This window comes from Ambystoma mexicanum, chromosome 3q (assembly GCF_040938575.1).
Source record: "Ambystoma mexicanum isolate Mex_15411 chromosome 3q, UKY_AmexF1_1, whole genome shotgun sequence".
NCBI classification, from domain to species: Eukaryota; Metazoa; Chordata; class Amphibia; order Caudata; family Ambystomatidae; genus Ambystoma; species Ambystoma mexicanum.
The window spans coordinates 1,218,086,789-1,218,104,208 of record NC_090926.1 but is presented as its reverse complement, the minus strand read 5'-3'; the positions used below and the strand labels follow the sequence as shown (position 1 = coordinate 1,218,104,208).

The 17,420-nt window shown below is 47.4% G+C and overlaps 1 protein-coding gene across 2 annotated transcripts in view; it reads left to right on the top strand.

The window, feature by feature from the left end:
- Positions 1–17,420, top strand: part of DHPS (deoxyhypusine synthase) — a 155,515-nt gene that overhangs the window by 26,176 nt on the left and 111,919 nt on the right. For both annotated transcript variants that reach the window (XM_069604108.1, XM_069604109.1), the window contains exon 2: positions 1,335–1,628. In XM_069604108.1, the coding sequence (XP_069460209.1) occupies positions 1,335–1,628 (294 nt within the window). The remainder of the gene's footprint in view (positions 1–1,334; positions 1,629–17,420) is intronic.

Sequence of the window (17,420 nt, the reverse complement as noted above, 5' to 3'; positions counted from 1 at the left end):
ATAAATGAAATGGAAGCCATTGGGAGGCAGGGTTTAAAAAGCCTGGAAAAGGGAGCAGGGCAGTAGGTTTAAATACCTAGACCTAGAAATACGACTCTCTGGGTGAAAACATATCTAAGGGGTTAAAGTACCCTTTCAAAGGGAGCGTAATGGAAACCTCGGCAGGGGGTAACTGAGGAGAAAGAGAGAAACGGACCCTGGACCCTAAATAGTTGGAGAGCAGTGTGGGGTAAATAATGTTGATGTGATTTGAAAGGGAAGACTAGAACCCAGGTGGGGATGGATGGCAAGGGAGACAGACCCCAACAGAGAAATAAGACGGTTGCAGAAATTTGGAGATACTATTTTCGTTTAGGTTGGGCTATTCAGTGTTGCTCTAGCACCTAAGCCGATTGCATTAGAGTAAAAATTGCTGGCCATGCTAATTCCTATGGCCATTCCCACCAATTCTTGCCCTTCCCCGCCCAAAACACCATCTCCAGGCAACTATCTGAGCTCGCTTTAATCAACACTTGCCAAGTGCCTGCAAGTGTTTTTCAAAGCAGTCTAATGAGTTAGTGGGCCTGAGTATAACTGTGCCTCTGCGGGCGGTTGCCATCCCGCCCGCCAGGCTGGACGGCACCCGCTTGCAGAGTTCTCACGGGAGCACCGGCACCGTTGTTACCAGTGCTGGTGCGCCCATGTCCCCATTCCCATGGAGTCTTAGTTCTGCAAGCGGTTCCTATGGGACTCCTTGGGAATGGGGACTAATAAAATTACCGGCGCCTGACTTCCTGGCCACCGGAAGTGCAATAGCCTGGTGGCACTGGGAAGTCAGGCGCCAGTAATTCATTATGGGTCCTGCGGCTACCTGCCGGTTTTACCGGCACGGCTACCGCCGCACCTGTGATGAGGCCCAATGACTTCATTGGAGTTGTAAACTCGCTGCCTGTGTAGTAAAAATGTCTTACCCATGTTTGGCTTCACCCACTCTATAAGCACCATCCATAGCCTTCACTGGTCATGTTAAAAACCTGTATTGGCAAAGCCAACAGTTTTGGCTTGTGCATGTATTAGGCATTTGCCAGGCGCTGATATTAGATGCCCATGTACATGCACTGTTTTACATCGGCTACCATCAAAAGCCAGTTAATACCAATAGGGCAGTGCTTGGCAAGTGCCCTTCCCAGGCCTACACTAAAGCCCAAACTGTTGGCATTGTCAATGCTTGTTACATTAAGTAATCCCTCCTTCCTCTTCTTGATCTGGAACGTCACCAGACAGGCTTGCATCACTTCATAGCTATTTGTACCTCTGTGGTCATGCCTTGTTTCACGCCCTCTATGTATTCACAGGTCACTGCGTTGGAGGAGCAACCACCAACTACAGAACACTCCTCTACCGCGAAGAACATACCTGCCACGCACACAACCAGTAGCCATAAAGACCTGATGGCAGAAGGCAGACCTCCATTCATTGCACAGGAGGCTGTGCTGAAGCGCAGCTCGCCCCTCCCTGAGAGCACACCAGAGGTTCACGGCTATGACTTCAACCAGGGTTTGGACTACCATGCTCTCCTTCAGTCTTTCTACACCACTGGTTTTCAGGCCACGCACTTCGGCCAGGCAGTGCGTGAGGTCAACAATATGGTATGTTGTGTGTTCTTCAGATGTTGGTGTGGAGAACAGTGGGATGGTTGATTGGTAATAACCAACTGTGCTAGTTCATAGGTAATAACCAAATACATTACTTGCAAACCCAACCAGGAACTTATTTTCCTAGAGCTCCTTGTGTAAAGCTTATTTGTGTAATGTAACCATATTTTGCATTTAACCTTTTTGTGTAAGATAGCCGTATCTTGCATCTAGCCTGTTTGTGTAAGGTAGCCTTACCATCCCTTTAGCCCATTTTCTTTTCTTTTTTCTTTGTTTTTTTTTTAAATTTATTTAAATTAAAGGGTTATTGGTAAATGCACCATTCACCAAGTCATACAAAAGACAGTTGCGGAATAAGGTAAAATAACTATTCAAATATATAGAAAACATTTCATATGCATTAAAACCGAAAAAGCATAACATTCATTTTCAATTAACTGAAAATTACTAATCTGCATAAATGCTTCAATAATTGAAAGATATTTTTGTTATAATCAACATCCAGATATACTATGTTGCACAATTACATTTTAGGTTCGTACCTGAATAAAGTAGTTCTGAAAAATGGGCCAGTGCGTTAGGACCCCTCGAAGATGGCCCCAGTCCACCCTGTCAAGTCATTGTGTGCGTCCAGTGCCACTATGCAAAAATCTACATCCAAGCGTTTCCCCACTTCCAACAAGCTAAGGACTTGCCGCACATTGTGTACACTGCGAACCGCAATTGTCTGGTCACTGTCTATAAGGTCAGGGAGGACCTCCATCATACAGCAGGCCCACATTTTCGAGTCTGTCAGTGAGGGTAATGGGACAATATGAGTCGCAGCTAAGTGGATCTTTGCCCGGATTGGGGATCAGGACCGTAGTGGAGGTTCCCAAGGAAGGAGCAACCCCAGCAAAGGACACAAACGAGTTGAAGAGATCAACCAAGGGGGGGACCAAGAGTTTGCAGAATTTCTTATAAAAGGGAGCCGTGAATCATTCGGGCCCCATAGCCTTGTTCTTCAGGGATTTGATTGGCCAATCCACTTCCCCAGGCGAGGTGGGCGCCTCCATGGCTTCCCGCTCCTCATCATATAGACTCAGCAAATGCGCGTCTCTCAAATATTGCGCCTGAGCTCCTCCAGACAAAGCTCACCCCTGAATGTCTCCTTAAAATGTCTAGAAACCTCAATTTATTGGCCTCGCCCCTCTGCACCACTCTGCTCATCCCGCCGGGCTAAAACTGAATCACGGGTTTGGATCGTACAGTTTGGCCACCAATGGGCGCCTGGCTCGATTCCCTTTAGCGTAGTAGAACTGCTTCGTTTTTAGCATTGCCTGAGCAGTTCTGTCGGCCAGATGTGCTTCAAGTGTGTTCCTTGCTACCTTGAGTTTGTGTATCGCCTTACGAGGCCCCAATCTCTTGTGTGCCTGTTAAGCCCGAGCAACCTCCCCCTCTAAGCCCACCCTGACCAGTTGCCTAGCCCTTGTGTATGCCGAAACTTGCTAATGAGCTCCCCCGTAAACCACTGCCTTCGATGCAAACCACACAATATCCTTCGAAGGGCCAGAATTTTAATTCTCCTTAAAATAGTTGGAGATAGCCACCTCCAGTTCTCTGGTCCATACAGGGTCTGAGCCACCTCCAGTTCTCTAGTCCATACAGGGTCTGAGCGGTTGCCAGTCATTTGATCGAAATCAATTGGTCGACTGGACAACTGGTCGAATCAATTTGGTCGAAAACCAAATGGTCGAATTTTTTTTTTTTTTTTTTTACCCCCTTTTTTTTTTTGGGGGGGGGTCCCCCCCAACCCCCTTTTTTTTCTTTCTTTTTTTTTTTTTTTAACACGAAAACCCACAAAACACATATATAAATAAAAAAAAAAGAAATTCGACCATTTGGTTTTCGACCAAATGACGTCGACCAAATTGCAGTCGACCAGTTTGTAGTCGACCAAATGACTGGACACCGGTCTGAGCACCGGATCATATAACCTTCATGGGCACCTGACCCTCACGTTTCTCTCCAGCACTGCCAGAGACACAGGTGCGTGGTGGGACAGGGTCCGTGTGGCTATTTCCACCCCCACTCGAACACACGGGTATAGTGCACTGGAAGCGAGCATGAGATCCAGCCTAGAGAAACACCTGTAAAAACTTGAGTAAAAAGAGAAATCCCTGTTTGCCCCGTGAACCAATCTGCATGCATCTACCAAGCCCAATTCACAGAGGAACTGGCCAAAGGCCATGGGATGTTTGAAGTCCAACTTGGTAGGGGGCAGGGTCTTGTCCACTAGGGGATTAGGAACCAGGTTGAAGTCCTCCCCCAAGATGATCTGTCCTTCAGCAAATGGGAGCACTTTGAGAAGGACATTTTCCAAAAATGCTTCTTGGCTAATATTTAGGACTTAAAGGGAAACCAACATGAACATCCAATCCCACAGCAAGCCTTTAACACACACCTAGCGCCCCTGCGGAGCTCATAGCTCCTTGGTGTTAGAAGTCGTAATTTGTTCTCCCACCAAAATTGGCACCCCTCGTTTTTTCGCGTTGCCAGAGGCGAAGAACTGGCATGGGAATGCTCTATTTTACATAAGTTTCTCATCCTGCGCAAGCAGGTGGGTCTCCTGAAGGAACACAATAGAAAGGGACAAATCCCTCAGTTTACCCAACACCTATTTTCTTTTCACTGGGGAGTTCAAACCCTGAACATTCCATGTCCCCATCAGCATAAGGTCCTCCCCCCTCAGTTTCAGCATTGTCACCAGGTAACATTTCTGCGGATAGCTAAGCACCATACCCTGATCACCCCTGCACGAATTACCTGCACATTGGTCAAATAAAATGATTGTCTGTCTCACAGCAAACCTTTATAACTTGATCCCTCCTCTTTCCTCCCCCAACCTCAGACATGAGCATGTCCAGACATCTTGAAACTTTGTAAGGAACCTAACTTGGAGGGCAGAAAGAGCTCTCACCCGAAGAGATTCTCCCTCCAACAGCAGCCCTTGCATACCAGCACCAGCCCCTTCTTGCTCGGGCACCAAGGACGCCCCAATAGTCACAGTTCCAAAAGGGCCCCCACAACAGAAAATGGATTAACACATCAGACCTCAAAAGATTCAAGTCTTTCTACTTGGGCCCCTTCACCCGCCTCCCTTTCCTCAACTTGTGCCGTCTCTGCAGAGACACGGGGTCAACCCCATGACTCCGGTCCTGCTCAGCCACCAGGCCTCCCCCAAAGTCCCCTCCGGATTCAGTAAGCTTTCTGCTTCTTTCAGTTTTTTGACCGCCAGAGCCTCCCCTGGTGTGTGAGTTTGAAATAGAGTGCCGTAGGAAAACCCCACATATAGGGCCATTATTTGTTCCTCAAGTGTAAAGGAGTGGTCCTGGGATAGTATATAAGCAGGCCTGTCCTGGGTCAAGGCGGCACAAGATTTGGTCCGGTGGGTCCTGTCTAGTTTAATCTCCTGGTCCCCAAGCAACTCTAGTATGGAACGGAATAGATCGACCACAAAGCCTGGTAGGTCTTTGTCTCGGACCGCTGAGGAGATGCCCCTAATTCAGACATTTATTTCTGCATGAACGGTTTTCCCCATCGTCCTGTTTATCCTCCAGGGCTTTACAACGGGCTTCCAAAGCCTCCAGTTGATTGGTGCACTCCCCCACCTCATAGGACCGCTCGCACCCCACCTCATATGACCGCTCGCAGAGGGTATCCTCCACCTTTGAGACCCTGTGCTGTTCTCCAAGACTCTTTTTGTCTAATGCTTGGATCTTGTGGAAGAGTTCCTCCGTGCTTTTATGTTTTTCTTTGTGAATCTTGGCCAGCAGATCTTGCAGGTGCGACTTAACATTTGCGTTAGCATAGCTGGGAGTGGGTCGACCCCATGCACCTGGGCATTCACTATCTCGGAGTGCTTACTCTTGTCTGTGGATTGCAGCATTGTGGAGATATCACCTTGTTTCGCAGTCTTGGGAGCTTTAGCCATGTCGGGCCTAGGGATCACTGGGCAGCCGGGAACTCCTGCGTCACTCTGCCTCCGCCACCAAAGGAACAAAGGCAACAGGGAATCGGCCCAGGGTGAATATACACCAGTGCCAGTCAAGACTCTTGCTTAGCAGAGATTATCTGGCAATGTCTTGGGGAGGCTGCAGACAAGTTGTAGGCTAGCGTGCCCAGAAGCAACCCCTTCTTACTGTAGAATCATGCACCCAGCAGGAGTATAGAACGAGGCAACCCGAGGCCACCCCTGCGGCAGCCCCCTCTGTAAGCCTCCAAAGGATGTGTCTCCCGTGTCCACCTGTAATGCAAAAGGAAGGAATAACTCAAAAGGGCAAAGTGCTGCCTCTTGTTGCCCCAGGCCTCATATAGCTCAGAGTCCATGTGCTACCAATGCATAGGAGGGGTCATGAATCCGAAGTAGAGAATTCAAGGTGCTGTCCTGGGACAGTTGGAGCCATAGATCCGGGTATGAGATTGGCTGTTTCCCATAGCTTGGGGGCCCCTGTTCTCTGGGGGCCCCTAGCCGCTGGTCCCAGGATGGCATGTGTCCCAGGGGATTAGTGCTCCGCATCAGGTGCCTGCTCCCAATAACACGTGTTAGTATCCCCTGGAGCCTCTAGCCACATTTGTCCTACTTGAGAGCCCACCTGAGGAGGAGCCATGTTTGCCTCAGTGAGGCCACACACTCCACGCCGGTCCCGCGAAGAAGATGGACAGGGAGCCACATCAAGAGTCCTGGCCCCCACAATGTTTGCTGGAACAGGTGAGTGCACCTGACTCCCCGCTTTGATGGCTGCCACCTCCAGGTCGAGAGTGCTGAAGTGCCAGGGCACTGCACACCTCGCTGAGTCTGCAGTCCAGCACTTGCTGCCGGCTCCAATCTCCTTGTCGGGACTTCTATCCGGCACACCCCACAGACCGGAGCAGCAGCAGCTTCGTGGGGACAGCGGGGTCACCACACAGAGTCCAACTTCGATCACCAGTCGGAGCTGCAGAGCTGATGCACGTCCCCCATCAAGTCCGGGTCCAGCCCGGGGCTGCCATTTTCTCGCCCGGCCGGCCCCCTTCAACTCGGCTCAATCTTCAGAATGATGGCACCTTCGGATCTGCAATTTCACCCAGCAGCGTCCTCAGTGCTCTGGGTCTGCCCTCTCGGCGTCAGAGACACTTAGGCAGCCATCCTCCTAATGGCATGCCAAGCCACGCCCCTCCATTACAGATTATTCTATTGCCAGCCATATTAACAGTATAATGTCCATACATTTGTACCATTGCCCTAATTACAGTAGGGCAAATTTGCATTTTAGTTGCAACATGATCATTAGGTGCATTCAAAATAAGATTAAAACTTTCAATGCATTTAAATAATTTGCCTTCTAGCAGGATGTAGTCGATTCATGAGTTGTAGAAACCGTTAGACCAGGTGAATGGCTTAGGGCCATTTGAATTGATATCTAGATACAATTGCAGAAGGTTAGCATTTGAAATAAAAACTTCCCATTTGTTCAAACTGCCAGCCCATTCCTCCTGACCCATTTCAATATCCAATGTTTAGTTTAGTTTTATTTGTAACACGCACCGAGCTCAGAGGCAGCTGTTATGCTATCCTTACAGGTTACAAAAACCCGGTACACAAACAAAGGATTACAACAGTATGTTACAGGGAGTTACATATATACATCATAGTAGGAAGGTACATCATGTCATTTATAAAACGAAACAAGAATTTACTGAATCAAGAATATACATACATATATACAAGGCATATCGGGATTATGCGACTGAATTGAAGTCTTGCTCTTGGAGCCATGTTTTGGCCTTTTTACGAAAAAGGCGGTAAGAGGGTTTCCCTCTTAAGGATAGTGGGAGGGCATTCCATTTCTTTGCTGCGACGACTGGGAAACTGACGCCGCCTGCACGTTGTTGTTTGAAGTGTGGTATGTTTACACAATGCGTCTGGGCTGTTCCAGTAGGTCATGTAGAGGTGTGGCGGGAAATGGTAATGGGTAGGTAAGTGGGGGTCTGGTTAGATAAACACTTATGCGTGAGGGACACTGTGTTGAGTGCAGTTCTTTGGTTAATGTTAAGCCATTTTAGTGTGTGTCTTTTTTTTCCCGAAATGTGTTGATTCCTAGGGAAGTTTAAAGCTGCTCTAATGGAGTTATTCTGTTAAACTTGTAATTTGTTGAGGTTCTGTTATGAGGTGCCAAGATAATAGTGCATTACAATAATCGAGCTTGGAGAGGACAGGTGCTCTTGCTATTGTAGTACAGTTGGCTGTTGACGGGTATGGACGCCAGGCCCAATCTTTACTAAAATAGAAGCCGCTTTCCTTACTCAAGTCTATCGGCCTGGAGGGATACAGCGGGAATTTGAGATCACCAGTTACAGTGTATGTACTTCTAGGGTTATCGAGAAACCATTCATTTAGAATGAATTCTATGTAAGATATCATTTTTTCTGTTTCCGCATTACCTGTAAATATTACGTAGCAAGATTTGACTAATGTGAACCTGTAACTCGGTTGTTCTAATTCCCGATAGTACATATTGATTGCCGATTGTGGGCATACATTTTTCAGGTAATTATTGGCACCTAGTATATGGCCTCCTGAAGTCTACTGGCCAAATTGGTCTGTGCCGATCTCTGTATAATATGGTATCCGTCCAGGCTATATCTATAAGTAAGCCAGGTCTCCTGGAGAGTAAACGCATCCGACTACGTCAATCAGAACTGACCCTGGACATTCCTAATGAATGTGTTGAAGCTCCTAGTGTTGCAAGAGGTTATCACCAGGAGCCCCCAGTTCCCACTGTCTTGTGTCACTACGTTATCTAGCTCCCCTTCTTTGTAGTTGATTTTAGATTTCCTAGATGAACCAGTGTAACCCTCCAGGACCTAAGCTAGTTTACCAATTATTCCTTCTAGAGGTAGTTTACCAATTTTGTTTTCGATCACTCTTGTAACTTTCCAGTAGCTGTTTTCTCAATTGTTGCATTGCTGCACCGAACTTCTGGGATTCTTGTGAAGTCAAGCCCATTCTTAAAAAATCTTGCCAATACCAATTCAGTTACAATCGGGGAAGTAAAGTGCAAGATAGCCCAATAGTTGTCATTCTAAGTGGCAGGCATTTCAACTGGTAGAAGGTCCTTTGAAGAGATAAGCTGTCATTGTAGTAGACCATGAAGAATCTGCAGAATTCGATTACGATTTTAAAAAGGCACTGTTGTCCGTGGCAAACAGTTAATGGATTCTGAATTTATCACAAAGAGCTTTCCGTCAAGGCAGTTCTTATTATTAATTAGGTATTAGTTTGGTCCAGGCTCTCACATTCTTTAGGGCAGTGGTCCATAGGAAGAGCGTCCATATTATTGGAGTCATTAACATGGCTTTCCCGGTTCTTTCGTGTTGGCTCAACCATTATGCATTCAGATCGTGTTTGTTCCTCATAATGCGATATCCGTTCGAAACAAAGGGGTGGGTTGTTTGTTATTAGCATTGGATTGGTTCATCAGCTCGATACCTGTAATATTGGTGTCATTTGTCATAGGAAAGGTTTGGGTTCGTATCTTTACTACTTCGACATTCAAAGTCCCTTTAGTATGTATCTCACTTTCTCTTACTCGCCTAAGTTCTGCTCTTCTACATTTCTTGTGCAGTCTTTTAAGTTGACCCCATTTAGCCTTAGTGACATGTTTAGGACTTATCAGCTGAAAGAATGGTAACAGTATTGAATACAACAGCGCTGGTATCCGTTAGAATGTAGGTGCCTTCGTCCTCAATCTACCTTTAGTGAAGTATTATCTATTGACAATGTTACCTCCAAAATTATTTGGACAAAAAACTCTCTTCCCAAATTCCTCCCTGCTAGAGCCCTTCGGTCTTCTAGCTCCAACTCTCTGCAGATCAGACCCTTTTCCAAGCAGAGTGCAGGGGTAGATCTCTTCCGCAGGTGCCTCTGTCTGGAATGGCCTCCCTGCCCCTCTGCGAAGTGAGCCAGATCTCTGGAAGCTTATCAAGATCCTCATTTTCTCTTCCTCCTTCGCTCTTCCTCCCTCCCCAGCTAATGTCTCCCTCTGCCTCATTATGACTGGCTGCCTGGTTACTTCTGATTCTTACAGGGCACCAGGTCCCCCTCAACCAGTCTAGCCCAGGGTCTCCCCAGAACCTCCCCATCGCCCACCCATACCTGCACTTACCCTAAGGAACAAGTTACTTGCCTGTAACCGTCCCCCAGCATGGGTCTGGCATGGATTCACATGCCGAATATTCTCCATCCGGTCAGGAATCCTCGGTAAAAGAAAACGTTTCACATATAAACCATCTTTCTCTTATACCAATCACTGAGCTGTGGGTCATACTGCTCCCCCACCCCTCCCCCGGGGCAAATTCGCACCTCAAAACTTGTGTACAGGAGGGTTATATTGGATCACTCCAACTGACTCTTCCCAAGCCCCCCACCGCGCCTGCACTTCATGTTACTCCACTGGCATGTGCCGAATGCACACGGCCCATTAGGACCATTTTTGTTTTTCTTAATCCCTGTATGCCCCCTCCCTGTTTTAGTTGTGTCTTGATGCACCATTTGCTGTATAGGTGCATTATAAATACCGACAAATTAAATATTTGACTTTGGTTGGGATCAGTCTTAGAACGGCTTCACTGCTTAGAGCGCAGTCTGTGAGGCTATTGTGTCGAAGGCAGCAGGGAGATCCAGGAGGATGTTTATTTTATTTATAGCATTTATAGAACGCCCAAACTCAGTGGTATTGCACGTACATTTAATTTCTCAGCCTTGGCCCCCACTCTTGGGAACTCACTTCCACCCCACATTCGACTCACCAAAGACCTCATGTTTTTCTGCAAATTACTGAAAACGTGGCTCTACCCTTAAAAATCTACTCCTAGCACAAACAGAATAAACAACCGCAATAAACAGAAACCCAAGGTTGTTGAACAAAGATAACAATCCAGCATAGAGAACTGATCAAACAAACGGAAAACTAAAACGGCCAGTGTAAATAAAACCGATAAACTGAGTAGAACGGATGAAGTGGGCGGGAACGGAAAGTAGATAGAACGCGTTGAAAGGATGGAGTGGATGGATAAAGGAATGAAATGGATGGAAAGGGTGAATGAATTGAGCTGATGGAGTGGATATGGGAGGGGATGGGGTGGTTATGGGAAGGGATGGGGTGGTTATGGGAAGGGATGGGGTGGTTATGGGAAGGGATGGGGTGGTTATGGGAAGGGATGGGGTGGATATGGGAAGAGATGGGGTGGATATGGGAAGGGATGGGGTGGATATGGGAAGGGATGGGGTGGATATGGGAAGGGATGGGGTGGATATGGGAAGGGATGGGGTGGATATGGGAAGGGATAGGGTGGATAGGAACGGAAAGTAGATAGAACGTGTGGAAAGGATGGAGAGGATGGATAACGTGGATAAAGGAATGAAATGGATGGAAAGGGTGAATGAATTGAGCTGAGGGAGTAGTCAGAACGGATGGAACGGAGTCTACTGGTCAGAACGAACTAATGGAGTGGATGGAGCAGATGAAACAGATGGAATGGAGTGGACGTACTGGTTGGAATGAATGGAACGGATGGTATAGATGGAACAAAAGGAATAGATGGAACGAATGAAAGTTGGAACAGATGGGAACGGAAGAAATGGATGGAACGGACGAGACGAACAAGCAGATTGAACGGATGGAAAGGATCAGTAGATTTCACGGATGGAATAGATGGAAGAGATGGAACAAATCGAGTGGGCGGAGCGGATGCAGTGGACGGAACGGGTGGAGTGGACTGAGTAGATCGAACAAATGGAGTGGGTGGAACACACGGAGCAGATCGAATTAATAGGATGGACTGAAGGTATAGAACACATTAAACTGATGATGAGGATGAAATGGGTCTACGGAATGGATGGAGTAGATCATGTGGATTAAGGGTCGAGTGGGTGGAATGGATAGGACTAGTAGATTAAATGCATGTTTGTTTTACATTTTTTTTATTTGTTATAGTTGAAATTAATCAACCTTTCAAATTTAAATATAAATACATACACATTAACACAATTAAATCATAATCATTTACAATTACAAAGTCAAGGTATTACATAAATTCATAAAGATCAACATTTAGGTATTAATCAATGAGTTCCAATCGCTAAATGCATGTAACAGATGAAATGAATGAACAGACGAAGAGGAATGAACGGGCAGAGTAAATAAAACGGATAGAATAGATGGTACAGAGTGAGTGCTCGATCTCAAGCGCTTTACTTATAACAACCATATTGCACTACCACGCTTACTCTCTCTCCTATACACCACCACTCTACTAGAACGCAGCGATAGTATGACGCATTCGGTATAGCTGTTCTCATACTAACACCCGCCACATACTCCTCATCATCCTAATTAAACACAGCTAGCTGAGCACACACCACTAGCTTAAGCGTCTCCTCGGGCCTAACTCAGTCAGAAATCGGTCTGGGTGTCCACCCTCCAGAATGAACACATACAACTGACCTCCCCACCACCAAACCTACCGCTAAGAAGCAGCTATCATGCAACTGCCACACCGGCTGCACACATATCCGGTGCACCCACACACCTTATGACTCTCTCTCTCTCTCACTACTGACTTGAACTACGGTTCCCGAGGCCGTTCAACCTATCAGCTCTTTGAGATCATACCAATGATACATAAGACGCTATATAAATGCCAAGTAACAAAACAGAACATTCTCTACAGCCAAGTCATTCATATCTTAACCATTTCTTGTCTGTTAACATATTGGGGGGGGATTCACTATGGTGGGCTAATGACACCACATCAACCAATTTGGTTAAGCCGACCTTCAAAATCTGTTGTTCCTTGTAAAGATTATTATATTAAGAAAGCAGTGCTTTTGATATAATCAGCGACTCTGCATCGGGTTAATCTTCAACTATGGAAGAATCCGAAAGTCTGTGAGAAGAGGATGTTTCATATGCCGCTAGTGATGCGACTTCAGATATGCATACCAGGTCTGGCGATTTAGAGAAGTTAGAGGTTTTAAGTGGTGCAAACCGATGATATCCAATGGATTCAAATTGATAGAATTAGTTGGTTGTAGATGTTCACCAATAGAATCGCGCTGGAGACTTCAACACAGGTTTAGCAAGGAATTGTTATCGACTGGGTCTGACATAGAAGACTCCGCCTGGGTCAGCGCTTCACACATGATCGATGATTCCGCTACGGGAGGGGGCACAGACCCCAATAATGTTGGTTTCAGAAATTAGGTAATTTTTCTCTGGTTGCCTCGAACTATGCCTATGGCATTGGCGTGTAATTTACTGCGCACACATCTTTTTATAGTTCTGGCTTGTATCCATTACATTCTTGCTCGTAGCGTTACTTCTGCTATGCAGTTTGTACATTTTTTGTGCTGCTGGCATAGTGCAATAGTGCCAAAAATAAACAAAGTTGAGTCACTCGCCACTCCACGACTGCCTAACTGTACTTCAATGCTCTCAAGATGCGCGTGGGTGATATGCACTGCCCAGCAGTGCCTCGGCCTATCGCACATTTAGGGGGCTGTAACTGTAACCTCTACAGTCCCCTACCTCCTTGCACTTAACCAAAGCCGCGCTGCCCTCGCTGCACTTAATCAGAGCTATGCTGATTGCAGTCCACCGCCCCTTCACCTACTCCTCCCTCTACTACCGTGGTCCCTCAAACCCCTCCCTCCCAACGCCCTGCACTTTGTGCTGTCGCACTTGCACAATCTGAATGACACAGGGATAGTTTGTCTTGTCTTCCCTCCCTTGTCACGCCTAGAAACAGGTGCGTTATAAATTACTTGTATCATATAGAGTCTGAGCTAGTAGGCTGGGCAGCTTGCCGAAAAATCAATTAATATAAAAGGTAATCTGGAGAGAAGCAGTCGCCCAGCCTTCACTGCCAAACTGCACTCCAATGCACTTGCGATGCGCCAGTCCGACACATTTAACATAATTGTGTAAGGTAGCCAAACCTTGCTGTTAGCCCACTCTTGTCAGTTATATCTTGCATTTAGCCTAATTTGGGTAAGGTAATCTTAGCTTGCATTTAGCCTAATGGTGTAAGGTAGCCATACCTTGTATTGGCCCTCTTGTGTTAGTCAGCCATTTCTTACATTTAGCCCCATGTGCAAAGTAGCCATATTCTGCATTGTCTAATTTTGCAAGGTAGCTGTATTTTGCGTTCAATCCAATTGAGTCTGAATCTAGTCATCTCTCCCGCTCCTAACCAAGTCCTCCACCATGCTGAATAATACCAAGGACAGAGCCTTTGGCTCATCAGGCACCAGAAGCCCACCCCTCCAGCCTATCCTCCTCTCCCCCTACCTGGACCCCCACCCACTTTCACACCGCTGAGTGTCCCCTCTGGCCACTGAAAGACCTCCTTCACTCTCCTCGCTTCCCCTTACACACCAACTTTTCTCAGCACCATCACAGCCCCATGTCCACCCCACACTCCCTTCTCGCCCAGCCCAAACCTCTCCTGTACAACACTCAACTTGCACTTAGTGCAGCCCGCACAGCCGTGGTCAAATCTTCCCCCTCGGCTACCCCTCCCACCCTCACCCACACACCCCTGGCACTTGCCTGCCGGCCAACGTTCATATGCCCTTCCTTCTGCAGCCAGCCCCACCCCCTCCATCTTGCCCTACACCCTTGACTCCACCTCATCTCTCTCTCCTACACCCCTACCCTCAGCCCCCGCTAGCCAACCCTATCGATACTCTCTCTCTTACCGCTGATAATTCCTGTGTTTTCTCTGGCCCCTCCACCCCCCACCCCTCCCCTTTTCTCCCAGCCCTGTCCGTCCTATTCCCCTCCCTTCTTCCTTGCTTTCTTCTTGCCCCACCCACAGCATCTCCCTCTTTAAACCACCCCCATGTTTCGGACATTGCTCCCCTCACCCCCTCTTGCATCCTACGCCAGAAACAAAATGCATTATTTTTTTACCTCATCTCCGACGAAAACCCTGACATTCTTTTCATCACTGAAACCTGGCTCTCTCATGACTTCCTCCCCTCTGCACACAAGGCACCCCCGCTTTCCCAGGCTACTACTACCCTCTGCACACACAGGCTACTCCCAGATCACCCACAACTGAGCCAACAGAGCAGGTGGTATAGCCATCCTCTACACACCTCACCTCACACCACACCCTTAGAGGCAGAGAAACAGCCATCAGTGATGTATGCAAATCCCTTCTAGTGAAATTCCAATCCTCTCCTTTTTTCCCCTCTGCTTCCTCCTCCTTTACAGAACCCCGGGCTATAACCGAACCATCGCAGACTCCGAGGGACTCTGTATCCGTCCATACTGCTCTCACCAAAATCTCACTGTTCTTGGTGATCTAAACATCTGGTTCAACACCCTTCTGGCTCCATGACCCATCCCCTAATTGACATCATGGAAGCCCTCAATCTGACCCAACTCATCAGGCCCCACCTCCATTGCAAGTCACACCTTAGATGTAGTGTGCATCTCATCCACTCCTCACCCGGACTGCTAACTCTGCTATCCTCTGATAAGCCTTGACGTCCGTGCCCCCTTTCCCTCCCCTCCTCTGGGACCCTGCTACCTCCCCCAGGATCCTGCTCTGGAACAAGGTAACCATCTTCTCTGATCTTTCCTCCGCCCTACTCTCCTCCCTTCCAAAACTCCCCTTCCAGGAAGGTACCACCTCCCCAGACCTTTTTGACCAATGGCTCTCGGACGCCATGTCCCCCTCTACCCTCTCAAAACACCTGTCCCACTGCAAAGGTTCTCTCCCCCCGCACCCCCCGTTCAGGTGGTTCATCCCTCGCGTCAAATTCCGCCAAACCCTCAACCTTCGCCTGGAACGAATCTGGCAGAGCCAACACTACCACCCAAAACAAAGCCATTCCGGCTAGACAGACGAGGGCCTACAGATTCGAAATTAGAAATGCCTTCTATGCCTCCACCATCGCCAATGCAAACAACCCATGCACAGAGCTCAAGATCATCTGAGTTCAAGACTCCTCCTCTGCTCTTCCTATCTGCACCTTGTCTTCCAGGCACTGTGTGACACCCTAACCAACCATTACTTCAACATGGCCATTGAAAGTAACCTTGCTATCACTGCTAAACTACCAGCGGCTTCCGCCCCTATACCAATAGCCCCCCTTACGCAGCCCCCAACTCTTACGCTCTTCAGCTCCTTTTCTGCAATCTCCCATCCTGAGTTCTCAAGACTTCTCTCCAATAACCGCCACTCATGTTCCCCGAGAGACCCCTGCTCCCCAGCCCTACTCAAAAACATCCTTGCCAGCACCCTCGCCAGATCTGTAATCAACCACTCACTAACAGTAGGTATCTTCCCGCCAGCATACACTTTATCCCCAACAGAAAATTCATCTGGACCTCCATGTCATTTTGGAAGTACAGGGATGAATCTATGAATGAGGGGGGTACCCCTGTCCTTTTAGAGACGGTATGTCACAGGATATTGGTCCAAAGCAAGCCTTCTGTAAGGGGTCCAATCCAGGTTGTTTTAACAAGTGCCCCTTTGCCTCATGACCTCTCACACAGAGTGCCTTGACTGCAGGAAATGTAGGGCAACGAAAAAGGAAGAGTCGTATCAGAAATCATGAAGCAAGGCTCTTCTCATGGCCTACCCATCTATCCCTTTTGTCTACTTTTAACTCTGTCGCTTCCCACGCCTGTTGGCTTTTCAAAGGGGTCCATTAGCACCCTGCTGTGTGAATGGGTTTTGTTAGGTGCTGCCTCTGAATCGCTGTTTCACATGAGACGTTCTGAGGGCAGTTCCTACGCCCTCGGGAGGTGTTTCCTTCCTGCAGAAGAATCCTACGCAGCACCATGGTTATTATTCACATGGCTGTAGTGGAGATGGCCCAGACTGTAATGTGCATCACTCCTGTCATTGCTGCAATACTGCTCACAGAGCTGACATTAGTGTGATAGCCACTTGCTGAGGTGTTATATTTATTTTGTATTTATTTACAGGGAGGAACAATGCTCTTTTTATCACAAAATAATGTACAATAGATAAGAAATCGGATTGTACGGGAAGTAGTGAATTTGTATATTGGGTTGCGTTTGCAGGACATTGGGACCATGTGTTGGAGGGGAGTTAATGGAACAGTCACCAGTGACAATACATAAGTGGGCTAGATAAAGGACCACCAACATAAGACATTTTTAAGTGCAGGTAGGCTTAATGGCCAGCTGTGCTCTGGGTCTGACCATGATGGCTAAAGTGCTAGAGTGGAGGAGCAGAAAACGAGGCACAGAGGCAGGTTAGAGGTGAGAGAAAAATGTTTGCCAGAAGGCAGATGAGAGGTTGGTTAAAAGGATAGCTCTGTGGCAGGGAGGTAGGCTTTTAATTTGGTTTCCAATACATTTGTGTGGACTATTTCTCAGAAGTCTGGGGCAAGAGCATTCCATGCATGTGGAACTAGAAGAGAGCAATAGCGGAGGTGAGAGGAAGCACAGGGTGGGCGAGGAGCAATAAGAGTAGTCTAGGCAGAACAGAGATTATGCAAAAGCTTGTAGAGTTGCATAGAGGAGGATTGATACAGTGGTGCCTTACGGTGGATACATCTGTGAACCAGGAGAAGAAATTTAAATGTGGCCTTGTTTTGCAACGTCTGGCATTCAGCCTGGTTGGTGTACAAGGGACTTGGTGTGAAATGAGGCAGTTCAGAGTCCTAGTAGTGAAGTTAATAATCTTGTGGAGAGGACAGAAACCATAGTTGCGGAGATG